General features: G+C 41.5%; 1 protein-coding gene across 1 annotated transcript in view; it reads left to right on the top strand.

Annotated features, from left to right (window-relative positions):
• The first annotated feature begins 328 nt into the window (after window positions 1-328).
• LOC119897919 (exostosin-1a-like) overlaps window positions 329-27627 on the top strand; it is a 39453-nt gene continuing 12154 nt past the window's right edge. Inside the window, exons 1-2 of the mRNA XM_038711963.1 lie at window positions 329-2290; window positions 25224-25317. Of these exons, the coding sequence (XP_038567891.1) occupies window positions 1338-2290; window positions 25224-25317 (1047 nt within the window). The 5' untranslated portion in view covers window positions 329-1337. The remainder of the gene's footprint in view (window positions 2291-25223; window positions 25318-27627) is intronic.

Here is a 27627-nt window from a genome sequence, read left to right as displayed (position 1 = left end):
ACATATTTACACAAACTAACATATAATGTTAAAAATTTACATATTAAAAATATATTTACAAATCTAAGATGTATACACATTTTCTTTGTAAAATTCTTTAAAAACCATCATGGACTGCCAAAACAAAAATCTCATATGACCTGATTTGGTTCAATAGGCTCACTTTTTCAGCTCATGACTCTGTGGTAAATCAGTGTAGGAACTCATGGGTTCTCTTCTCCCTGGATGTGAACTGGTGCACTGGAAGCCCCGCCCGCCTCGGATGTGACGCAGACCAATGGTAACGCACCGTGCGCCGTGGAAGAACGTCACCGCCTCGCCGTCAGTCGCTGTGGTGGGACCGCCGTGCCGCTCTGCTTGGCTTGCAGTCTCCACAGCACCTTTTGTTTTTGTGTGTGTGTGTGTGTGTGTGTGTGTGTGTGTGTATGAGCCACCACTTGAACACTTTACACGAGTGGAGACATTTACGGGGAAATTAACCTGTCGGTTTTGCGGGAAGAGCGACGGACAAGTTGTGGGCGAATGAAGAGACATGTTTTTTAGAGGGAGAAGAGAGACTGCCCGGCTGTCTTTACTCCCAACCAGCGTTAAAGCTACTTTGATGCAGCCGCTTAGCTAACAAGCTAACTGGGAATGTTTTCAGAAACTAGCCGGTTTGTTAGCTTGCTAGCTAGCTAAATCGCATGTAGAAATCCGCTGTATAGATTTAGCGAACAGTTGTAATGCTACTTTTACCTGCCGATACATTAAGTGAAAGAAGTGTGGCAACGTCTCAAACTGAGTATGTTGAATGTTTGGGGCTTCGGTGCCCGTTTAGTTGCTAATTTCCAGTAGGGACGATAGTTCACTGTCCAGGCAACAAGTCTGGCACACACTGCTGTTTTTACGTTACTCAAGTTTGTGTTAATTTTGTGCAATGTTGTTATTAGTTACCGTTTGGTTGTAGTTAGCTAAAGATTAACACTTTGTGGTTAAAATGAACGATTTGGGCAAAGTAAATGTAATGTTATACAAAGGAAAGTGGGGGCCACTTAAACGTTAGACCCCCACTTTTAAGTGGATCGGGTCACTCTCTAGTATAGGAGATACTGGTGTCAGTTAGTCGATACAGCTATTGACGAGGAGGCGAGGTGGATGAACATTATAAATCGCCCACATGCTTTGGATCAGTTCCCGGACTTGTGAAAGGCATCTGAAGCAGAAGGTGGGAGACCTGAGCGCAAAACCCTTGCAGCCTGGGGGAAGATGGCAGAGCGTTCCCGCAGGAGGTGGTGAAACCAAAACTTGGGAACATCTTGGATTTATTGCCAGACATCGTATCCCAGACCATAGGACACATGCAGGCCAAAAAACGGTACTTAACCCTGTTCTCCGCCGGTGCGTGTCTTATCCTGTTGTTTTGTTTTGGAGGGATACAAGTCCCGTTATCCAGACGGGGTCCCAGCCGGCGTGATGACCGCAGCCTCACCGGTTATCATCCCGGGGCGCGGTGGCAGCGCTTGCTGGGGTCCCTGCAGCCTTTCAGCTCCTGGGAGCAAGACCGGACTGATGATCACAATGAACACATATCTCCTAGGCAGAAGAGGGACGCAAGCTCAGGCGTTTACACTGGAAAACGCTGCAGAATGGAGTCCTGCTTTGATTTTGCCCTGTGTGAGAGGAATGGATTCAAAGTGTATGTCTACCCCCAGCAGAAAGGGGAGAAGATGTCAGATAGTTATCAGAACATCTTGTCCTCTATTGAAGGATCCAGGTTCTATACACCTGATCCAGGACAGGCATGCCTGTTTGTCCTGAGTTTGGACACTCTGGACCGGGACCAGCTTTCCCCCCAGTATGTGCACAACTTAAAAGCAAAAGTCCAGAGCCTCCCTCTGTGGAATGGGGGCAAAAATCACATCATCTTTAACTTGTACTCTGGCACCTGGCCAGACTACACAGAAGACCTCGGCTTCGACATCGGCCTTGCCATGTTGGCCAAGGCCAGCATCAGCACAGAGAACTTTAGGCCCAATTTTGACGTTTCTATTCCTCTTTTCTCTAAAGACCACCCCAGGACAGGAGGGGAAAGGGGCTACCTGAAACATAACACCATCCCCCCTTATAGGAAGTACATGCTGGTCTTTAAGGGGAAGAGGTACTTAACTGGAATAGGTTCAGACACTAGGAACGCTTTATATCATGTTCATAACTCAGAGGATGTGGTCCTCCTCACTACCTGTAAGCATGGGAAGGACTGGCAGAAGCACAAGGATGCACGCTGTGACAAAGACAATGCTGAGTATGACAAGTAAGTACTATCCAGTTATTGACTTCACAGCAAGAGTGTCTCTGTCCGTTTAAATTCACACCAGACAGTTGCTGTATGCTCCCACACTGTCCTGTTTTTTCATCTTGTCCCAATATTTTGTCAGTATGGTGGTTTAACAGGATGTTTTACTGGTCCAGCTCACGCTCATCTATAATGACGGGGCAAGTGTTCAAAGTCACTAGTATTTTGACAAAACAACTGTTCCTCTTTAGATCGAACCTTAGATTTTTAAGAGGGGCTCTGTAACCATAGGATACTATACATAACTCACATAGTGGTGTGTTAAATTGGCAGGGGTCTGATCAGTTCCATGTTCCTACACCCTTTCATTAGCATTCATTACACTGGTTTGTTTATTCGGATTTGTTGTTATGCTGTTTAATTTTTTGCTGTCCTGTTTTTCTTCAGAGCTGAATAACTTAGGGCTAGAGCATTATAAGCCTGGGATTTCATGTACATAACTGTCATTGTAATTTCCAGAGATATTATTTCTAAATGCAACACGGTCTTTTTACCTGATGTGATTCCTTATCATTTTGCACATTGACTCAACAGCAATAGAAACACTTGAGTAGACAAAAGTGAATTCTTGCTTTTAAATAGTCCTCATATCATATGACTTTATTTCCCAAATTACACATCACAAGACACGGATAAGTAGATTTGCTTTACTGTCAGTTACAAGAGCCACTGTATTATTGTAATTCAATTGATATACCCCTCTGTCTACAGCCTGCTATTCAGCGGTGGATAAATCTGCTTCTCTTGCTCTCGACATTTCCACCTTTCTGCTTGTCAGTGTATTTTGTGTCCTGATCTGCTCTGACAGAAATTGTCAATACAATACAAATTGCACACACTCCGCTACCAGTGATCGTGATGCACACAGTAAATACTAAATGGGAAAATCTGCTACAACTCTAGCCAGCTGTAAAGTTATATAATGCTCAGTAATACTTTCTCTGTAACTAGTCCCCATCCCTGCAGAAGGCAATATTGCACAGCTCCATTGCCTCAGAAAGTTTCCCTATGATCATCACTCAGTCCTACAGTTAAGCCATACTGTTTTCTGTGCCCAAATCTGATGAGCAAACTGGCGTCTGTCTCCAAGCTTTAGCCAGTGGGATTCATTTCGTGTCCCCCCAGACTGTGCTGTGTTGTTACTGGTGACTGTATGGCGCTGGGTGTTTGACTGTGGCTCTTTTGGAGTGGATTAGTGGGGACAATGCGCTGGTGCCAGTAAGGGGAAGCCACTCTGGTCCCTGTTTGCTCAATCATTTCCCAGACAAACCCAACTGCATCAGCCAGGAATGCCCTGGCCCCAACCTGTGTCCTGCGTGACCCCTCTGTTGTTTAGGGCCTTCTGTGATTGACCCCCATGTCAACTCTTTACTCTGTTGTTATTCAGCCTGCGTAAAAGACGATTTCATAGTATGTTAAGGGGGCCTGCTCAGAAACATGGCTGCAACATTCATTACAGTGAAAATGAGTGAGAGGTGTGAAACATGATTCCCATGTATTTTCATATCATGATTTCTATTTTGTTTGCCCCTCAGAGCATTCTCATGTTTGAGTCTGCCTGTGTTGGTAGGTATCAGCTTATGAGGTTCATTCGTTGGCTCAGCAGAATAACATTCTCCATATCACTCTTAAGACATGAGCTATCTGCTCTCTCGGTGCCTCTTTCTGCCAGCTCACTGCTTGCTGCCAAGTGCTGCCAGGGAGTGATTTCACACAGTGAGATGGGTGGCATCGCAGCAATAACCCAAAGGAAAAATTAATCCTCCTGTCATTAAGTGGCATTGGGGGAGAAACAGGCTTTGGGTCTCTCGCTAGACCTTGCCAGCTTAGTTTCATTGCATGGCCGTGTTCAGTGGTTCTCAGTTAGTACATCCTCAGTAAGCCACATCACTCAACAGGTTTGACTTGATCCCCAATTCATGTTAAATTGAATAAAATGAACGTACTGATCTTGACCTTACCTTCTCCTTGTCGTGGTAGAGCCCCATCAGTTGACAAAATCCGCATGTCACCTCAACTAATATGATTCAATTGCGGTTAAATAGTGAGGAGCATACATCACACTTTCAAATGGAAAACATGACTACTTCCTTTTAAGCCCATTTGTGACTGTGTTTTTCCCCAGTGTGACTTTTTTCACGCTGCAACATGTGAACTCACAGGTCTGTTCACTCTGTAATGGAAAGCACACAGTCTTTTTCAGATCACAACTCCAAACCCAGATTTCTGCAGGTTTACACTGAAGTGTTGAGAGTGTGGCCTTCTGACCTGTTGGATCTCCCACAATTTAGTCAGTCATAGACAAATAAGGTTGCATAGACAGGTTGGAATCTGCGGTAGTGGTAAACTGTGGTTCTGCTGTTTGGAGTGGATACTCTCTACAAAGCCTGAATTTAAACATCAAAGTTTTCATAACAGATACATTTTGTACATAAAAGAGGCAATGCGAAAAGTCTCTGAGCCAGACATTATACATTTTTTATGAGAAGTTTGTTTGGACCAGATCTGGTAAAAGTATCTTGCAGCACACAGTGATTTCACAGAACAGTTTGAGGCTATTGGGACTCAGTTTCCTATCTTTTTAATGCATGTGTGCAATAATAGCCCCCTCACACATTGGAGCACAGTGGAGCGTGACAATCCTGTCATTACAGTGAGTCTGTTTGGAGGGAAAGTTGGGTGGGGTTTTGCCTTTTTGAGGGGGAATCCAAATGGTTAACATTATATCTGACAGGACTGATTCATCAGTCACCAAAAGTTGAATTATTTTCAGTGGGTAATAGTACCCAGACCTGCTAAGTATTCCAGGCCTGTTACCCAGCTATGCAGGGCTTTCCAAAGGGGTGAGACTCGGAGGGGCCAAAGATGTGGGTGGGACAGTAGTCGAGAAAGCCAGTTACCAAGGAGATCAATATTTGTTTTTGGGTGAACTTACAACTTTCCAAATGAAAGGGGTCTCATGTACTGTGCTGTAAACAAACACTACTTGGAATAAGCTGGTTGTAGCATGGTGCAAATTGGAAAATATTTAATTAAGCTCTTTAAAATATTTCCCTGGATTAAGCAGCAGTTTGTCGGGCCGCTGGATTTAGACTCAGGTTAAAGGTATGCAATTCTGGAGAAATCCAATTCTATGACAAATAACATGACAGATGCATGTGCGTGGGCAAGTAATTTAACTTTAACTGATATAAATCATGGCTGGAATAGTATTGTGTGGCTCGCTCCTGGCCACTGTGTTTGTGTTCCATTTACAGAGCCAGGGCTATGTACAAACACTGGATTTATTTCCACGGACAGCTAGCGGACGTGACAGAAGGCTTAGAATCACATATGCCACCTATAAGACATTAGCCAATTTGTAAATGTGTATTTTAACAGCTATAAGTGCGCTACATTTATACTTTGTCCATGTAGTTTCACGTCGCTTACATAAAGATGATATCCAAAAGCTATCTTCAGATTTTCCTGAAGTGCCAGTTTGCACACCGTGTGGGTAGCATGCGGGTTGACATGGTGTAATGTGAGTGAGTTGCACTGCACTGTTATACAGCCCTATGGGTCAGACAGTACAGTCTGTGGTGTAACTGGGTGGAAGTAATAGTTTCTGTGCCTGGCTGTGGCCCTTTGTGCATCAAATCCCTCTTATCCTCTCCCACTGACAACAAGGAAGTTGTGACAGACTGAATGCAGCCTCTCACCATAATTACCATGTAATGTCTGTGTCCTTTTTGTGTAGTAATCCAGACTTCAGTCTCCAAATGTTGACTTGGAATTTATGTAGTTTTTTTGTTGACATGTATATGTGGAAAAAAATTGTTTCATCTACACACTGCGTTACATGTCTGATACACTGTCTGATTGTATTGTTTTGGTGTATTTCTAGTAGTGCATAATATTTAGAAATATTCATTCATCCATCCATCCATTGTCAACCGCTTATCCTGCGTACAGGGTCACGGGGTATTTAGAAATATTAATAAATATTAATATTTAGAAACTCTACACTCCAGTCTTTAGATTTCATGGTCTTTTAAAAGCTTAGATAACATACTAAAACTGGCATAAACAAAACAATCTGTCTTCTTGTAAGTCTTTTGTTACTTATGTTTGCTCGTGTAGTTTCTCTTTGTGGTGATAGGGATTGTCTCTCCGCCAGGTGCCTTGGGTAAAGGAAGTTTTGCTGTGATGAATATTGCTTAAACATCTGTTGCAGACTTCCACATATGTGCATTACATATGTTGAGAAGATGGAGTCATCAAATTACCCAATTCTTGCTTTATAAAAAGGTCTCACATTTGGGTATGATGCATTAGTATGTCTTCGCTACCCCCTTCTTTGTATATTCTGCTTGAAATGTCTGGATTGATGGGGCATGTTATTCAAGGATTAAACATGTGAAGTTACATTCAACATGTTAGTTTAGTAAACTAGAGTGTCCATTTTGCTTGTTTACCGGTAAAGTCCCTGCTATTTCCAGCCACTGGGTAGAGTAAACTTTTACTTTTCTCTTCGCCACCCTCTGTCCTTCAAACTTCTGCACTTAGCCTCTGTGTACAGGCCTTTAGTACAGCCAAAAGGAAAGAAGAAAATATACAGCAGGAGGCAGGTCAGATGCAATTTTAACCCCAAACTGAAAGCCCTCTCACCAGCTTGTTTCCAATTAAGAGGCCCTGCCAAGCGAGAGCGATAGAGTGAGAGATGAGGGGAGCTGGAGAGAGACAGAAGAGTGGGAGACACACTGGGAGAGCAAGTAGGAGGGAAACATAGGAATGCAAAGAGACAGTACAGTGAGAGTTGTGGAGAAACTGAAAGAGAAGAGGGAGAAAGTAAAAGCAAGGGAGAAGTAGAAAAGAGGAAAAACACATGTCAGCCATCCAGCAGTGAGAGGTGAGTGCAATAGTTGGCTTGGTGCTGACGTTGGTCTGCTAGGTGTATTTATAGACTTGCAGGGTTTTAATCCTCAGTATTGGCCAAAGCCCCTGGCAGAGGGCTGCTAGCCAACTTGATGCAGGCTTTACAGAGCTGGGGGAAATGGTAATCATTGGGGGAGGATGGTCGATCTGAGTTCCTGCACATTAACTTTAAATGCCTTTTTTCACGGTCTTATCTACTATTTCAAGACATTGGATCAGCAGTCAGCTTTTTTCTTTGAGCAGGCTCCTAGTGCAGAGTATACTAGTTAAGCCAAACTTTTTGTTTGCTATGCTGTGACAGCTTCATTGCCCCATGGTATTGAAAGATCAAACAAACAAAATATTTGACTTTGTGTCAAATCTCCAGACAAAAGTAGCGCTTGAACACGACACAAATTCTTTAGCCGACGGTCAGATGACCACCTACATGCATACAGTACGCTGTGTGCCTGTATGAGAGAGACTAATTAGGGGTAAGTCTGTAATCGTTTGCCAGGAAAAGTTAAAACATTAAACCAGCCAAGCATTTTGTAGCCACTTCAGATCTTTTTAAATGGGCTTGTCCTATGCTCAAACTACTATTTTATTGAATATGTCTGACAAAAATTTACATATGACACTGTTTGCCAAAAGGTTTATGTTGCATTGGTGTTTTTAGCCTATTGACCTTTTCTTGGTAAAGAAGACAAGAGAAGGTGAAGGCAAAACATAAAATACAATCACACTAAAAGGTGACATGTCTGATTAAGTGAGTAAGGAAGCTCTTTCACTGACTGCCTCTGCTAGTGTTTCTTTTTATCATCATACACATCTTAAAAAAACTACAGGCCACAGACACATTGACAGCCCAGCTGTGCCCAGTGGGCAACAGTTTGGTGTGTCATAGCCCTTTGGCTCTGTCTCTGGAAAGACTGAAAAATAGTAGTGTTTTTGGAGATTTTTGTGAAATACTGAGAGGTGGGATTGCACAGTAACGAATTGATTAGGTTTATGGTTACGATATTTAGTTTTATTTCTTCCATTACATGTCACTGTTAATTTCTATCTGCTCAGTTTACAGTACGTTATCCATTTAGGTAGGCCTGACCACTGAGCCTCTGTGTAACAAAAGGTACCTGAGGTGGTGCAGTATTCCCATGATGATGGTGTGTTTTCTCTGGACTGAAATGACGGTGTCATTTGAAAAACCAGTAGAGCATTAGTCTAATGGCGTTGCTTTCTTTAGTACGATGATCACGTTGTTTACCTAATCAGTCTGCAGTCTGGGTTTCTGTTATGCAGTGGATTTGGCTAACTGAATGTGACATGAGTTTATGAAAAGATCCCTTTTTCTGGACGGCTCCTCCAGTTGCCACCCTTTATAACTCAGCTCTGCCAGTAAACCATCGACAGTTGGCCTTGCTGCAAAGAGCTGAATGACACAGCAGGCAGCAAAGAAGGCTGGTAAACCACAAAACCACTCCGCATAGATTATATGTTTGCTCTTCATCAACACAGGCCTAGAAATTACATTTACATGACCACACAATAATTTTGGAGGAATACAGTTTCAGATGTATTGTGCTTTGTTAGGTTGTAAAAGTGAGAGGCCTGTAGATACCATCATAGGGACTCTGTGTTGCTACAAGAAGGCCCAGCAGCAACTTTTTTTGCTGACTAAACTCAAGTCGCTCATTGAAGTAGCATTGCTCTCTCAGCTCTTGGTCTCTTGACTGGTGCTTACTGCCACTCAGTACCACCTTTAACTTATTTATTTTTATGTTATCTCTTACATTCATCTTTACAGTGGAGGCAAGATTAGCTATATACATGCATCTATTGCCAGTGAGCAGTTTCTCAAGAGTATAATGTATTGTTGCCTAACAATACTGAATTGACTGTTGGATTACATTTTGCTGTATATATATATATATCCATTACATTGTGTTGTAAGTTAACCTCATGCTGCTAATTTCACACCTGAACATTGTATTCTCCATGTCTCGTCTCTCAGGCTGTAAATAGGTTAAATTCCACAGAGGAGAATGCTGGCTGAACCAGCCACTGACAACAGTGAATTGAGATGAGCTCCTCTGAATGCTGTAAAGGAGAACCAGTTTCATGTATTTGTCTGCTGACGTTCATCTTTCCTAATGACAATAGAACAGGAAGTATATGACGCACTGAGCTTCTTTTACCAGTGCAAATTTCCCACCATTGTTTTTGTAGTTTCATTATATTTCTTCTTGGTGAATGACTTGTTTGCATGTGCATGTTGAGTAGTTAAGACAGTTGGATGTTATGAAAAATGTGTATGCATTATATTACCTATAAGATGTGCATAGCGGATCTTCTGGCTGATGAATACTTTGTAAGAGGGGATTTATTTAGCATTTAGGTCTAATGGTCCATAGCCGTGTGTTAAGGGGGTGAACGGCTAAACTAGATGGATGATGCACAGTTTCTTACAGAGCTTGGGGATTACAAACTACTCATGTTTAGAGAGCTCCTGTAACTGATAGCTATAGAAACAAATGCAGGTAAGCGGATAAGTGAACAGCCAGGCTGGCACATTTTTATTCTACATATTCTACATTCTGCATCATGTCCAGCAAAAATGACTAAACTGACTCTGAATCTGAGTGACCTTTTGTGGTAAAGCTCATCCTGTTTACTCACAACATCATTGCTTTGAGTCAAGCTGATGAACTGTGCATAATGTCATCGCCTTCTGTCCTGTCACTTTCTACTGTACTTTTAATAAAGAAGAGACGCTATGGCTGAATGAAGGTCATCTGAACCAGATGTAAAGAATGGTCTGTGTATGAACAGCCTTATGCTAACTTGACTACTATATTGCAAATACTATTTACAAACATTTATGGATGTGTCAAATGTTCAGCAGTTGTAAGTAAACCAAAGGAGTTGTATAAATGTGTAGGCAGGCTGTGTAAATCTGCTCATTTACTTGTATGAGGTAAAGCACAGATATCTACCATATGAAATTTGAAATACGTGTATGTGTGTGTGCGTGCATTTGTCTGCTTAATCCCAGAAACTGCGGAAAGTGAACCATTTTCCAGAAGGATTCGGTCTATTCGCCTCTCAATTGATTGCCATCTCATTTTTCACTGCCAGGATTTATAGAGAGGGAGGTTGAGGGTGAACAGAGGGTATTAGTCTAAATGTTCATGTCTCATCACTCATTAATTACTACCAGTGCCTGTGAAGTAGCTAGCTCTACATTAGCTTGACTTTCAGCTTTTGGCTGGCGACGTTGTGGTGCAGCCTAATTTAAGAAGAGTCAAAATCTGGCAGCATTGGCATTTGTGTCCTGCATGTGCGCTCCTTTCGGTGTTTGCAGTGTTTTTTTCTCTTTCACACGCCTCTCCGATTCAAATGTGCTTTATTTGCTTGAATGGGTTGTAGCCGCACTCTCACTCTCTTTGGAGGATAGTTGTTCAGGACAGAGGGCAGTACTATTTGTTTGCCATGCTCCCTCCCTCTCTCTCCTGTCCTGACAGCATGATGTATGTCTTGTCCTTGGCAGCCATGCACCGGTGATGTATTCCGGTTGGAATGCTGGGAGAGCGCAATAAGGAAAGTCCACGTGCCAGGCACAGAGTGTGGTCCGTTCCAGGAAAGGTTTTTGTGTCATCATGGGGGAGGAAAATCTCACCAGCTCCTTGCTCCTTGACAGATGTGATTTAAGTTGGGCTGGATAAAATAGAAAGGTAGAAAGTGTGGCGGGGTGCTGCCAAACACACTTGGATCTAAGAGGGTTAGGGTGTGTGGGGAAAAAGTGAAACATAAATGGTAATGAAACACAAACAGCACTTTATGGTGATGGAGATGAACAGGTTGGCCTTTGTGAAGGTTAATAACAGAGAATTGATCTAAAATCAATTTTTATGGTTGGTTTGACACTTTGGCCAGATTGGAGAAGGTTTTCTGGACCTCTCACAGCTGTTTTTGGCACTTGTGTGTTAAAGCTGCTGTTGAAAAGTGCTCTCTGATCCACCATACACCATTGGTCTGTGGTCGGCATGCTCTGGTGCCATCCTCTGAAATTATTCTGTGTGATTGGTTGACTGTGTATGAACACATTTGAACCAGATCTCAAAATTAGTTCAGTGACAAAGAAAATAAGAGATATTAGATAAAGTAGATTTGATTTTAATATTTGATAGGTTTCTCTACCAAATTCATCTAAAAGTGCCACTGATGAAGCATCTGGGAGAAGGATGTAACTTTATGGAACTGACTGATCCCTGGACCATGAGGCACATTTACAGTCCCTTCAAACACTCTGATAGGTTGCTTGCTCTGCATGACAGGGACTTTCTCAATTATCCCTCATGTACAATGAAATATGTTGTGAGAGCTACATGAAGAATTAAGCGGCCCTCTAAACCAAGGCCAGCCAAATCCTACGGGCTATTAATCCTTCAGGCAGTGTGGAGAGTAGACCTGCCAAGTCCATGGTCATAGTCTTTAAATCTCTGTAGCTCTTGACTCAGAGCCACAAAATATATTTTTAATATTGAATTTATTACAATGGAGAAGGAGATTCAGGTACAATAATAAATAGCCTTAGTATTTCCGTTTTGGATATTTGGAAAGAGGAACTAACGGACTTACCCTGAAGAGTTTTGCCACGTGACTGTGTGTGTGTTCTTGGATCTTCTCAATGGAACTTTGGCAACGTTGATCATTGTTGCCGTGTGGGACCATGTTGTGCTGTGTCAATGTTAACCACACTTGGCAGAATCAAAAAATTGCCACCAGTTTGCGGGGCTTGGCTGGGTCGTGACTTGGATCATCAGATAAAATGGGCGCACACACGAGCACGCAGATATGCTATCTCTTGCTGTCCTCTTTGGACTCCACTTTGTCAGATAAGGGCTTCAGCTGGCTCTGAGAGGAATGGAAGCGCCAGCACACATGATGATAACCCTGGGTATGTGATAGTCTTAACTCTTCCATGAAATTGTGTCCAACCTATTCTTTGTTGCAGTCCTTAACAGATTAAGTGGCCATTTAGACTGACGATAATGTTACACTCGCCAAATTGTCAAAAAGAAAAATAGAGCATTATGAAAAAAATTGGAATTGGAGGCACACAAGTAAATATTGACAAAGACTGAAAGCAACTGTTTCGTCGAGTAAGTTGGTGTGACTATGATTTAGTGCCTGTTGGCTAAGCTTCATACAGTTGCTTTCCTTCTCTCACCCAGTGAAATCTGTGACTTGTGAGGTCACAACTAGAGGGCAAGACAGGAAGTGTTGTCTTTGATCTTTCCCGCTGTTCTGACTAATTACCTGCTCACAGCAGCTAGCCCTGCTGGCCGTGGAATTCACTAACAGATGGTAACGCTTTGTTCTGGGCCAGTGTGTCTGCGAGGATAAAGAGGAATTCAGCTGCCTCAGAGGGTAGCTTTCTGCAGTCCAATTCCGCTCTGAGATCAGGTTAACCTGTCCTTGGGTGTAACATTGAGAGACCAGTGATGATGTCTACACCAGCAATTTCCCATTGATCTCTCGGGGTTACCCCACCTGAAAGAAATTGTCTAAAGGGGTATTGTTATCAGATAGCCTGAAAACTCCTTCAGATGCTTTTGGCAGCTTGGTAAAAAAAAAGACCTGAGTGGAAGAAATAGATCACAGTACGTAATGTATTGTAGTTTGAGGGGAGAAAATAGATCATTAAAATGGTTGACTATGTCAGCCAGACAGTTGAAACTTCACCGTACGAAAACAGTTGGAACTCAGCATTGTCTGCGTGGTGCTAATATGTTAGACTTGTGCATGTCCTGCTGAATAAGAGGTGATGACTGTGACAGAGTATGTGCTTAAAGTGACCCACAGTAATTACAACCCCTGTCAACCTACCTCGTCCTCTCTCTGCCCTCTCTGTAACCTTAAATATTTTATGAAGGCTGACCGTATTTAACATAATGTTTTGGGCAACAGTTTTGGTATATTTGCTTTTAGCTGGATAGTAAAACTTTATAGAATTCACCACATTTAATAATTTTATTGTGATTATCTGAAAAAGAAATGAAGGTCTGCTAAGCTATCCACAGTTGAACTATAGTTTTACTTTCTTTACTTCACAATCAGTGTGTGAAAGGTTTTAAGGACTTGTGCACTCAGTAGGGTGTCGTTGGTTGTCAGTGATGGCCAGTAGATGAGCAAGTGTATGTGTGCGGTGTATCGTGGTATCGGTGTAGGGTTAAGTCTCCCTCCCCCACAGTCATCACATTAGTACATGAGTATTTACTATATGGGTTAAAACCTGAGGGGTGGTAGGCAGTGGCGTATGACAATGCTGGCCCTCCATTCAGTTTAAGCCTTTGAGAATCACTGTGAGGTAGTAAAGGCCATGTCATAAAGTCAAAAGTGCTTGTATTTATCCAATTATATTGGTTACCATGCTTGTTGTACTAATCAACTCTTTAACAGTCCTAGTTGAGCTGAAAAACACAGTGCTACTTTACTGAAATAGAAACCTGTTTAATGCCTCTCTGGCTGTTGACGTCTCAATGCTTTGAGAAAAATTATTTAATTCAGCAGCAGACATTCAACAAATGAGGCATTCCGTCTTCGTCTTTCATTTTGAACAGCTTTTCCAATGTGTTAGGCAAGTGCCACACATTTCTGCTAGTTGCTGCAATTTTATGCTTCCTCTGGGATAAACTGCAGTATTTTTGCCTTTTCCCATCATCATTAGCAATGCCGCCACCCTGTAATCTCTCTTTCTGTCACTGAGGCAATGGGGCTTCTCTCCTCTGTGGTCTCGTAATTGTGAGGTAATCATCTTTTCCCTCTTGAGAGCTAAAAGACTGTGTTTACACTTAGTTTTTGGCGGCTCAACTTGGCAAGACACTCATTTACTCTCTCAGCAGCAGAATGAAGCCGCTCCTCATTTCTTCACACTAGCTTTGTACTTAAAGCTATTCTTTCCCCTGTGCATTTGAGACTGGTTCACATCAGCAGGTTGGATAAACTAAAATTTCACTTTTTTTCATGTGGTGTTTTATTGGGTTGGTTTATCCAAGTAACAACATAACATATAATCTCACTTAACTCTAGTGGTACGATCCATTTTCTTTTTAGTTGTTTAAGTTTTGAGATTTTCGTCTCAGAGATTTCTGCCTTCTCCCCAGTACAATAAAGAAAGAATCTAGGAAGGAAACATTGTCTCGCTCACTTTGGTTAATGGGGCCAGTGTCTCTAGATCTATTTATTTATCTTATCTATTTTTCTGACCCCTTGTTTTTAGCTCTCTCCATGCCATGTTGGCTCTCCTAGCAAAATATTTGGGGCTACCGGCGCTCTGCTGACGCATTGCATAGTACACCCTTAATTGAATTGAATAGATCATCCTCATAGGCCAACCCCCTTGTCACCTACACACAATCCAGCTGTTTAAGTCAGTATTTGGCCGATATCAGTATCGACTAAGGATCAGTGAATCCCTAGTAAAAATTACATTTTGAATTGCTTCGCATGGTTGTGTAACATTTGGTGGGGACAGTTAAAATAATCCAAGCTTGCGTGGCAGTGCTATCACCTCCTCTCACCTCAGCTGACCCCCATTTGGATATTCAGCTTTTGCATTATCTCTTGGCAGTGACCTCGGTCATAACTGTCGACATGGACACACACTTGTGGTCGCACTCACACTTCAAACCGTCCAAAAGTGCAACGCAGTGTAAACAGCCAGCACACGTGCACAACAAAAACTCGCTCTGCTTTTTCCTTCTCCTGACTACTCACTCTCTCTCCCTCTCTCCTCCCTTGAAACACTTGCATAAGGCCATCCCCTGGTATGTCCTAAAAAAAACCCAAAAAAACCTTTATGCTTATACACATGCACACACTTGCGCACGTGGTCCTGCATTTTGGCTGACGCAGTACCCCTCCGATAGTGTCCCAAATCGCACCCACACACAAACACAAAATGCTATAAAAAACATACTTCACAGTCCAGGCAGATCCTAGCTTCAGCAGTCAGGCTTTATCTAAATCCCTCTCCCGACATGATGGATTGGATCAGATCAGACACAGTCCCCAAGTCCATTTGATGGTGCATTGATAGCAAATTCAGCTGCTAGCATCCCATATTTTGAACTAAGAGAGACATTATTAAGTCCCCTTCTCCCAGTCATGGCTATTTTCATAGTTGCTTTGCCATTAAAGGGAGTAGGCTGTCTGTGAGCTGACAGGGTTTTTCGCCCTGGTTTTTAAAAAAACAAAATGTTTTGATGTTTTAAAAATGCTGTCCACACGCTAATACATTCACAGAACTCACACAGTTATACAGATACTTGCACAGATGCACATAACCTTTCATCTTATTTGATCCTGTTTTTTTGTTCCTCATTTTTGTTGATTACATTTGCATCTGTGTTTTGCTCTCTCCTTCCTTGCCTCTGTTATTCTCTTTTCCTACGTCCCACCCTCCCCTCCGCTGCCATCCATTCATCACTCTCCTGCTTCACCCTCCATCTCTGTGTCATTCAATCCCTCTCTCCTCTTCATCACTATGTGCCTTCTCACATCCTTCTATCTCTTCCTCCATCCGTCCCTGCTTGGCCCAGGAACAGACACATTCCTGACCTGGACTTATCTCTTGTGCAGCCACTGCAGCACAAGTTACTGGCTTAAGATTAATCGGCTCGACTTCCACCTTTGTTCTGAATGAGATGCACCCACTGGTCATGCAGAGACTCATGCAATGTGTTGTGCAATGGGTCAACTCATTCTGTAAGACATTTACCAGGGCCATGTTGTTGATTGATAGCTGGACCGAGAGATCTGTACATTTGTTGGCCCAAAAACGTTAGTGACCTCCTTGGATCCAAAATGATGAATAAAATGTGAGATGTAGTTGAACAAATGGTATTCTAGACAATGCCTTATTTATCTGAGGGAATTTATATTCATCACAATCATTCTCTACTATTGCCAAAAGAGGCCAGGTCTCTCCCTCGTTGCAACAGTCAAATAATTTGACCCGAAATGTGTGATCTAACATCTTAATGTTTCCTGATTTTATAAGTCGGGTCTGACATTCCAGCGCTAATGGCTGTTCCATTAAAAACAGCCATTTCATTATCTCCAGTACTCCCTTGTTCTGGTTTTTGGTATCCGGAGAGCACTTCAAAGCATGTCTCTCATCAACCTCATCAAGGTGATGGATGGCTGATTAGAGATGTGGGCAAAGCTTCCTCCAGATCCTAAAGGATTCAGTGAAATTAAGCAGCTCTATTTTTTTATTTTTTTTATTTTTGGTCAGTATGTGTCGGGCTTACTGGAACTGTCTTTATGGCGTGTATGACTCCATTTTCAGGAGGGATATTTGTAGAGATGAAGGGTTTTTACTTTGTGGTTCTCTTGGTGAGAAAGGGCTTAAGATGGATGAAGGCAGAGATAGGGGAACAAGAAATAGAAGAATGATAGAAGTTTCAAAGCATAGTAATTAGGTGAATTAACCTGGGGTCATGTGGAACTGTGGTAGAGCTCGAGACCCCCCTCTGTGTGTCGGTAAATGTTTTATGAAGCTGTCTTTGAACTAATTTACCAGAGGAATATGAGTGAGCCCAAAGTGCCTTGAGGAAATGAGTAAAGGCTTTGTTTTTCAAAAAGCTATATTGGTGTCAACATCGACTTTGCTCTGTTGACTCATGGTGGAGTAAAAAGTGCTCCTTAAACCCCATTAAGCAGCAATCTTGCTTCTTACACCGCTGGAAAAGTGTCCCTTTCCTTGTGAAGTGTGCCAACCATGAACATCAACTCACCTGTTTTAATACGTGTACTGAAAACAAACAAATGCAGTGATTCTTGTGCAATTAGTCCACTTACTGCCACTCAATGTCGCAAATATTGCTCAGAGAAATCAAGCAATTATTTCTGCTTTCAACTGTCTCTGATTTTTCTTGTGCCTTCTGTTTATTCAGACAATCAATGCCATTTTCTCATTAGACACACATCAATATCCATGATGCAGTCTCCTGGGGTTCAAGCTTCACCTTGAAAAGAGACAATTTCTAACTAGCATGTTTTAGCCTTTTCCTTCTTTCAGATCACCTCTGATATAAAGACAGCTCTTTACTGTGGCCCTTTCACTTGAAAAACCTAGATGAAAAATGAAAGGGGAGTATGATTAATAATGCACATTCGTCCTTCAGGTGTCATGTCACAGCCACTCTTGTGCAATAACGTGTTGGTTTTTTTTCCTTCATTAAATTAGTATTTTCCCTCCGCTGCAATCCCCTTTCCCCCCAGTATTGCGTTGCCATCCCAGCTTGAGGCAGCGTTAGCCAGCTCTGTTGTTTGAAAAAAGTTGCTCATCTGTCACAGCTGCTGGTAAAACAGTCAAGTTTAACTATGTCATTAAGTAAAAGTTGCAAGGTGCAGTGACTTTCATTCATAATAGTGTTGACCATCTCTAATGCGCCTATCCTGGGGCCACTGGAGTATTTTAAGCTCCGTAACTGTAGGCATGTTAGTGTGACACTCTTCACATTTATGCTGGCCACTAAATTGTGTGTCCTCATCTGTTATAGTTATTAGGTTTCCACTGCAATGCATTGCAATAGGTATCCCAGTGTAAACTGAATCCACACAAACACGCAGAGAAATCCCTACAAGTGTAATAAAAGCTCTGCTAATGTCTAATGTTTCCACATTCCTCACTTTCTACAGAGGTCTTTAGACACTTTCTATAACAGCCTGCTTTCCAGTATTTATCTTGATGCCATGTAACATGAGTATGGGTAGCTCATCAACCCCACATAACGAGGAGCTGTTTGATCAACTTGTGGAGATCAAAACTGTCGTGTAATGATCGTTCTCATGCCTGAAAACACTGTGCATGTGTTTATTTTTACACGTGCAGTTTTGATGCAAGTTTCAGAGCAAAGACAAATAGGCTACACTCTTTCTGGAAGTCTGTGTTCTTGTGTTTACCTAAGTAAAGCATGCTCATTTCCCATCCTTGGGCCTGTCACTGTGTGTTGTACATGTCGCCCTCTTGGTGCGCAGCCTTGTCAGGGGAAACAAAGCAGCTGAGTCTGCGAGGGTCTGGCAGTGTCTTGGGCTATTGAAGTCACTCTGATGTGTGTTGAGATCAAAATGATGCTTTGTGTGTCTATGTTTGCGTGGTGTGTGACATTCTTGCCACGGGTGGCTCTGGCTGTGTGGGGCTTGGATGCAGCATGCGGTTGTCAACTGCTGTTTTTTCGTCTCTCCCTTTCTGATCCGATGACACTCACTTTTTACTCTGTGCCTTTCAGACTGAAAATTCTCTGGCTTGAACTTGTAGTCCTGGCAACAGCCGAATGCCTATCAACTTGGCTCAACTGTAAGAGAAAAGAGGAAGCAGAAAATGAGATATGAAGTCAGCACGGGATGGGAGAGGGGTGAAAGAGCGGGATAGTACTACAGCTGCCTTCAGTTTCACCTCTTAAGTCCATCTTAGGGAATTCTCGGTTGTTGAGGATTTTCTCTGTGGCAGAAATGATTGACAACTACAAAATGAACCTTTGAAAGCATTATGTTGAACTAAACTACAGCCCCTCTGTTGACTTGGACATGGATGTTGGTCATTTTGTTCCAACATGGCACGGTTAAAGGCACATGCAATAAGTTAGGCCACAGCTGAGCTTTCCAAGAGATTCATCTGTGACGGACATTTTTGTTGAATTACAATGTATATATATCATATATAAATAGACAGATAGATAGATAGATATAGATATAAAAGTATATATATTAAATCATGGGTCTGGACAAAATGTTCTGATTTGTTGCAAAATGATGACAAAAAGCAGAGGAGGATAAGGATGCCAAAGTCAGTGCCCTAGAAATCAAGTTGCTCCCCATGAATACAGCAGTCCTTCTGTGAGCCAGTGGCAAAAACACCATCCTGCTTTATCCAGTAACACTTAACTTGGCCAGTATCATATTGAAAATACTACAACATAGCTAAGAGATGCACTGTTTCCTCCAGATTCATAAAAATCACAGTCCATTTCTGTGACATGGTGTGTAGTGGATGAACAAAACAAATAATTGGATACGTGAAAGAAGACTGATCCATAGTCCCTGGTGGGCATGCGATCCCAGCACAGAAGACAGTTTAGGGGGTACACATGAGCTCTGGTTATAGAGCGGCTGATTCAGTGCCTCCTTTGATTGCGGTCCTTTCTATGAGTTGTTATGTTGTAAATGCGTGTGGTCTCTTACACAGACTATGGGAGACAAACACTTTGGCTGTTCTTCTGCGTCTCCTCAGGCACTTGACAGTGAGCCATGCATTTCTTTTTCGCACCCTCCATTCTTGTTGCTAGGAGACTGCTTGATCTTTTTTTGACCCAGCTCACTTCCTGTTATTCTTTTTCTCTTTCTGTGAATCATACTGTGTTCCTTTCCTGCAATATTAAGAAATGCCATTCATTTAATTATATCCACAAATATGAAGAAAGAGTAACAGTTGATCTCTTACACAGCAATAAAACAAAACATGATGGTTTACAATATTACTGTCCCAAGTCTAGGGATGTCACGATAAAAGTAGTAGATACCAACACCAGTAAAATTCTACAATTTTCGATACCCGATTGGATACTACGTTAAAAAACATTTTCAACATGCTGCATTGGTACACTCCAAATATTATCCACTCACCTCTTCTCCTGTAGATAGAGGGTTGTTTGTTTGCAATTGTTTGCAATGAGAATTCGGTCACTAGTTAAAATCCCCATGTCAGCAAAAACAAGACACAGTGAGCCAGCCTCCATGTTTTCATAGTGGTCATCTTTCAGAGTTTTGAAGCTAACACTATTAGCTAAACATTATTTCACAATGCTTATAAATAGAAGTTAGCAGTATTTAAGTAACTCCAGTTCTATTAAGGAAGTGCCTAGTCCTCTAATGCACTTTGCTAATAGACTTCAATTGTCCAATATGTGTCTCTTTATTTGAGATATGTTTCAACTGCCAGTGCTCTAGCCGCTACTTTAGACTCTTCGCTTACAGACGGTGCATGGAAGGAGTTTGTGGTTTAAAGTTTGTCTTGCTTACTATAGAGATATTAAAGACTAGTGTGTAAGCAGTCACAATTGATTATATCATCTTTTGGATACGTGAGAATAAGAATTTCCTTCTTATTGGACTGGAAGTGACACTCTCGAATGCCATTACGCCTCTAAAACACACTTAAAAGTTCTTATGTACTTGCTTCCACATCTCTTTCATCCGTACTGTCTCACTCACAAACACATGGTCATATTAAAGAGCTGTCATTTTTAAAAGATGGTAGTTTCTAACCATGAGAAACTGGATAGTCAGGAAATGTCAACAGTGTGGTCGCTCTGGTTGAACAGTTGGTTGAGGTTAAATCCTCAGTGAATGTGTCTGTGTCCACCACATGCATTCTCTCTAGCTGAAGCTTTGTGCACAGCTCTACAGTATGATACATTGTTTTCAGTTGTTTGGTTTGTCTAGTTATGTTATCTCAATGTGTTATTTATGGATTATTAAGATACCACATATTTAAACAGAGTTTGATGCACTTGGGGAATTTCAGTTTCAAATTAGTGTAAAAAAACAATTGTTATACATCATATGCTGAAACGATATTTATGATAATGTGCATATAATACTATTCCTGTGATTAGACAGTAGTTTATCACCATATTATTCCTGTAGTGTTTAGCCTGGCATCGGCAGATTAATTCTCTAATGCGTATTAGTCTGGAACCTCTCAGTTCATTTTTGATTTCTATGCGGCGTTTTTTACAGGCCCTAACCAAAATGCCTCTGGATTCAAGTGGATATACCTATAACCACTCCCAGCAACAAAACATGTGAAATAGCGCTAAGCAACACATGCAAAATCACAACACAAAACACAAAATGATAGGTCACACAAAATGATCAGATTCTGTGACCCAAATGGCAAGTTAAACGCCAGAGGCTTTGTTGACGATGTGAAGCGGCTGCAGTTTGGTTGGGTTTAGGCACCAAAAGTACTTGGTTATGGTTAGGAAAACATTGTTGTTTGGGTGTAGTCACAGAATCTGATAGGTCACAGATTTTGGTGTTACAGGGGCAGTGCTTGATCCGTTTTTAAGCAGGAAAAAAATTACAGAAACTTCCTAACCGGCAGATCTTATCCTAACTGCTTGGTAACCATGGTAACAAGGGTTAGGAACTGATTTGGGAAAAAGGCCCTTACAGATTAACAGTTCCTAAATCAATAATCCTTTCCTAACTTTAGATAAGAAAAGTGTATTACAGTCGCATCCTAACTTCGTAAAATCTTAAATAAACTCTCCTAACTTTAGGATAACTGTTAAGCTATCCTAACTTTTTCTTTTCCACCTCGTGCTGTTTGCTAACTCCGCTGGATGCCGGATGTGCGGCGGAGACTGTGTCCGCTATTTTAGCCCACTCTCTCTCTTTAATCTCCCGAGTTAAGCGTTATGTGGATTTGGATTTCTAGACGGAGGTTACAAACACCTCTAAGTCATCTGACTTGAAGTTCAATGATAGTTGTTGTTGTTTCTGCTCCATTTTCAGGGTATGATTCTTAAAAAAACAAAAAACTACCAAAAAACTGTGAAAAAAGCCATTTAGCTCGGCGAAATGAGAAAAGTGCCATCAGTGGCTAGGTGACAGACATAAAAGTTGATAACCAATGTTGGATCGAGTATTTAGGATTTCCTAAGCTGAGATAAGATAGGATGAAGTAAGATAAGATAGGATTCCTAAAGTTAGTTAGGATTTGGTTCTGTAATACCAAATTAAGAAAAATTAGACTCTTCCTATCTTAACTTAAGACTTAAGAAGGAACTTTCTGTAATACGGCCCCAGGTCACAAACGTTCTCAAAGTACATCTACACAGTAGTAACATTTGAGGTGGGAAATAGCCAATGCAGTAACAGAATCTTGACAGTTTCTTGAGCCTGGTGCATTGCGCGAGATGGACCTGCAACCAGTCAGCAAAAATGTGACTTAAAATCTGGACCAGTGACACTCCTCTGTCAGTCACCATATCAAACCCCTCCCCATATCAGATGATTGTGATTGACCTGACCGGGTCCACTTAGGGTGGAAATCTGTCTGAATGGGAGGGGGGCCAGAACAAATGAAACATGAGCTTGACAGATTTGTGTGGTCCCCAGGCTAGTAGTTTTAATAATAGCCTTAATATCAAATGTAATCTTTAATTCAGCATAATAGTCTTTTTTTGTCACCTCCCTATCTCAAGCTCCTTACTTCAGCTGTGTGATATTCAGTGTGTTATTGTGAGCCTGCTCTGCTCATCACAGCAGCTCAAAAAATATGGGCCGAGGCAGGATTTACCATATATCATGAATGGTTACTGGTGATGATGCTATGAGATGGTTATGACTAACTCCTCACTGACATCCATCGTGATTTTCTTCCAACGAGACCAATCTGTTTAACATCTACATGCATGTACACTTTAAAAATCTGGGGAAAGTCAAACACAAAGTGCTCACACCAAGACAGGAGCTGTTTTATGAAAAAAGATATTTTTGAACGCTCATCCTTAACGTCTCCACAGACATGCGGTAGCATAATGTGAGACTGCTCCTACCCACAGGCAGCCATCTGGAATAGTAGAGAAGAATGGAGGAATGCAGGGAGAGGAACATCTGGTCTTTTCTGAGTTCGCACTGACAGGAAATGTGATGGATGGGATATTTACACCCAGATATGGACCTATAGGTTTGTTTTTATGGGCCAGTGCCTCTGGCCGGATTATTTGTATGTCATGCTTAATGACTGCCCATTGTATCTGTGATGGAGTCAGACTTATGAATCCGAGCAGAGCAGCATCTCTGATGCTACCTTGCCTGTAGTATGATTTACTGTAGCCTATTAATCCGTTTGTTAATGGTTTTCTAAGTACATCAATTGTGTGTTACTATAGAAGCCATCAAGCTTAATTGTAGCTTTTATGCTTTTTCTGTCTGTTAATCTTCTCTAAACTCACTATAGCGGCTGTTGCAGTTGCAGATGAAATGTGCAGTCTAAAGTGGGATTATCCAGATAGCTATTACATAATCACCAAAGTTAATTCAGCATTGCAGTTGATATTTCATATTGTACTCTTTTGTGTCTCCCATATGATAGTAATATAGGTGCTTTAGAAACCCTTGGATAAGACTGTGATGTGATTTACACACATGTGCTGTTTAGGCCACACAGAGAATATGAGCATAAGAAAACACATTGTATGCATGTACAGGAGGTAATTCATATGTCACAACCATGACCTCCACAGAAAATGGTTTGTTAGGCCTCTCAGGGATCCACCTAAATCTTGTGAATTCAGTTTTCCCTCAAAAATGTTAGTCAGGCAAACATCCTCTGAGCCGAAACCCAGACCAAAACAACAGGCTGTGATGAGTTAAAACTAAATCTAGCCACCAAAACCAAGAGTGTAATGAAATTTGTCGATGCTTGCATTAACTGTGTCGCCGCAACACTTTGATGTTAACAAGTGTTGTTTGAGAGTGTCAGCGTTATTCAGTTTAATCATGCATACCCGCTATTAATGTAAAAGCTAATGAGAACTTCATTTCCAGCTGGCTTGGCATCCTGTGGTCTTTGCTGAATAAAAGATGGAACCACTTGTTCACAGATGAATTAAAAAGCCTTTGTTTGCATTTGGCAAGTTCTCATTAAAAACCAAACACAGATTTCGATATGGAGCATGGGCATTAGTGGAAAAGATGGTAGCTCTATAGTTCATGCTTGTGCTTCAGCAATGGTTGAATGTATTGTCATTTTTAAGATGGCCCAGAATTTATGACCTGGTAATAAATGGTGTCTTTATGTCCATCCCCCTATATCACAGATTTAATTAGCAGCTTTGTGTGTCTGTCCTGAAAACCTTGGGGATAAGATAAACCTTCTCTTTATTGCTCCATAAATGACTTTATGATTTAAAAAAAACAACAAAAAGTATATACTTGGCAGACACCTTTTTGAGATGCATTTCACTTAGCTTAGAATGTATTTTAGATTGATCCCCGTAAGACATAGTGAGGAAAAGTGTCTAATACTAACTAACTAATAGGGAGCTGCATCTGTATGGCTGTGCACTGCCTTTAACCCGTGTACATTACATTTTTTTGGCTGTTTTGGTCCGTAGAGTTGAAGTGGATCATCACAAACACTTAGTGAGACACATCACGCCTAAGCCATAACACATCAATATACACACACACATAGAATAAAGGAGACGGGAAAACAACCCCAGACACGGGGCCCAAATTATCACACACCTTTGCATGCAAATGTGATCATAAATAGTTTTAAATACAAGCACAAACTTGCATGGATACTTGTTTACAAATAGTACACTGAGAAACAAAATGTGCACCCACTTTCACTCCAAACTAATGAAACCCAGTCCAATGTGTGGCGTCCAGGCAACACAAAAATGCACACTCTTTTGCACACTTTCACAGGCACACGCATTAATATTGACACTGAAGGAATTCCAAGCAGCCCCTTAATCCAAGCAAGTGCTGACGGAGGTTTAGATTGGATGGAGGGAGTGAGGAAGAAACGAGATGTTGAGATGTACAGGTGAGGGGGCATGGGGTTTAAAGATGGGTGGGGGAGAAGGGAAGAGGGAGGAATCAAGATTGTTAAAAAGAGGTGACTTTTCTGTTCTCTCATCCGTGTTGCACTGATACTGTTTGCCTTGATATTGGCTACTGTGTTCCTTAAGTTTTATTATGAGATGTCATTGTCACAGTAGGTTTTGTAGATAGGTAAAAACCATATAAACATATGCACTGATGGGCATCAGTATTTTGCTGTGTGGCTACTGCTTAAATCCTTTGTGATCTTCTGTTAGCATCCTGTACAAATTGTGTTATTTAATATGTTAAATGAATTAGTTCCTGATGTCGTCCCTTCTTTGCTACCATCCTACAGGTATGACTACAGAGAGATGCTGTACAACTCCACGTTCTGTCTTGTACCTCGAGGACGACGGCTGGGTTCCTTTCGCTTTTTAGAAGCGTTGCAGGTCAGTCATACACATACAGATGGTGCTCATTATTGCAAGGCTTAGCTGTTTGTAAATCAAAATCAGTTACAGTATAGGCATATTATGGTGACTCAGAAGATGCAACACTGAGAGCTTGATTGTGCCTCTAGGTTTTGTTACATATTAAATCCCTAAGAAGAAAATATTTTTGGAATTGCTGTCGCTACAGCTACTAATTGACTTGAATTAGAATTCATGCTGTTTTGTGCCTTTTCTGTATCATGTGTTTTAGTATTCAGGTTTTTTTTAGAGTGCAATGTGTACATGTGTTGGTAGTTGAACATAATGACCAAACAAAAGTTGAACTGGTTCAAGAAATCTAATAATGTATCTGCCCTGAAGCCGTGGTAGCCAAACAATAAAGCCATTAAACAGTGTTTGAGAATGGAAAAAGTGATGTACTTCCAGTAGCTCTCTCACCCACTGCCAGTCATTGTGTCATTGTGCAGACAGCGTTGATCTAGCTGCCTGTGACTCAGACTATTCGTTGATGTCGCTGCCGTCTTTTCTCTCTTGTTGTTTTGTGGTTCTGCTTTTTCCATTTCTTTGATTTCCTTCACCCACCTCGTCCAGTCATTCCCTCCTCTCCTCAAACATTACACTTACACTTTTTAATACTGGTGCATTCTTCAACAAGAGACCCTAATTCTCAGAGGTACTGAGCCCATCTCGCTCAATGGCCAGGATGTAAGTATAATGCAAGCCCCATTTTTAGGGGCACAAGAACCTTACAAAGAGTATACTGATTCTTGAATCCAGTAAGCAAGATGTCATGATGAAACAGTAAATGAGGATTCTCTTAAAATAACTACTGGTTATAATCAGCCTGTCCTGTGTATTAACCAGTAATCCTTTTTAATATTGAGGCATTTGAATATTTCACCCTTTAATTAATTAAATTGAGTCATTAGTGAGTATTTACTATTTATGATCATGTCTACTGCCAACACGTCAGACTGAGCCAAACTGCAAGTATTTGTAGATCTGCTTGTCATTAGAAGTTGACAAACGATGCATTACATCTTAAATAAACATGAGCTTCCAGCGTGGCTTCATAAAGCTCTGTTGAATTTGACAAAGCCTTTGGCTGTACATGTTGCCTAGATATGCTGTAAAATGTGTCATTATACAAGCAATATTTGGTGAAGAGAACAGGTATCTGAGCGTAGATCACTGGTGACATCCCATGACATCTTTAAGCAGTGTTTAGGCATTAATACTTAACATCAGTGAAGGAGAGTGAAAGCCTTGTAAAGGATTTTTGCCCTCACACACTCTAGGTACCTGTATGAGACTACATGTGTAAAGTGTTCTTTTATTTATTTGAATAAATGGGAGACAATTTTGGAGTTGCCTCTGTGTACAATTATATTTGAGGTATTGAGCTGTTTCTCCTCCACTGATTTAAAATATAATGAGTGCAAAAGTGGAAAAGTCAATATTTATGTCATCAAAAAATCTAAAGGGACCAAAGTCCTGGGGATAACCTCAGGGAAATAGTTAGGAAAGAGAGATATTTTTGAGCAAGTAGAGTAAGAACGGTGACTTCTGAATTTATAATAAACAATGGACAGCGACTATTTATTGACTGGAATAGGAAGATAATTGCACCACTGGGGAACCAGCAGTGAGGCGAGGTGAGACAGTGGACTGAGGAAAAGCAGTACAGACGCAGTTGAGGTAGAGTGCAGAGGTTGACTGAAGTGCAGGACTGGACCACGGCCAGGTTAGTCAGTTACACTGGCTTGTGTATTCTTAAGAGCTGGGTTGATGAGGAGGGGCTGACTGGTTTGGCATGTGATGTGACCGTCGCATTGAGATTCTCGGTTACATGTGTCTGTTTGCAAAATGAGTTTGTAGCGATGACTTTTATTGATGAATGTTTGTTGTATGTGTGCGTAATGTGATGAGTTGGGAGAGGATTGAGCTGCAGGAGTCTCTAATTGATTGCTCTGTGAGAGCGGATAGGTAGGGAAAGCCACGGCAGCGTTTCTGCAGATTGCTGCCTTTGCTAATGACACAGTGAGGAGATTAGATGAGCATTGCGGCACTCGGATGCAGGAGCGTCTGTGCCTGGATGTGCATGTGCTTGAGTAGTGACCGAGGCCAATCAGTGAATGGTACCCCGCTTAACAGATTATAGGAGCAGTCACTGCAGGCAGGACTCTGCATGTACTGTCCAACTCAAAACACACACACACACACACACACAGACTTAAGCTTGCAGCACAAACACAATGTATTCAGAAGGGCATTCATGCACACAAACATGGATACAACACTTGAGTG

Source organism: Micropterus salmoides, unplaced genomic scaffold (assembly GCF_014851395.1).
Source record: "Micropterus salmoides isolate LMB-PRFRI ecotype aquatic unplaced genomic scaffold, ASM1485139v1 Ms_hic_scaffold_11, whole genome shotgun sequence".
Classification (NCBI taxonomy): domain Eukaryota; kingdom Metazoa; phylum Chordata; class Actinopteri; order Centrarchiformes; family Centrarchidae; genus Micropterus; species Micropterus salmoides.
This window is presented reverse-complemented; position numbering and strand designations above follow the sequence as displayed.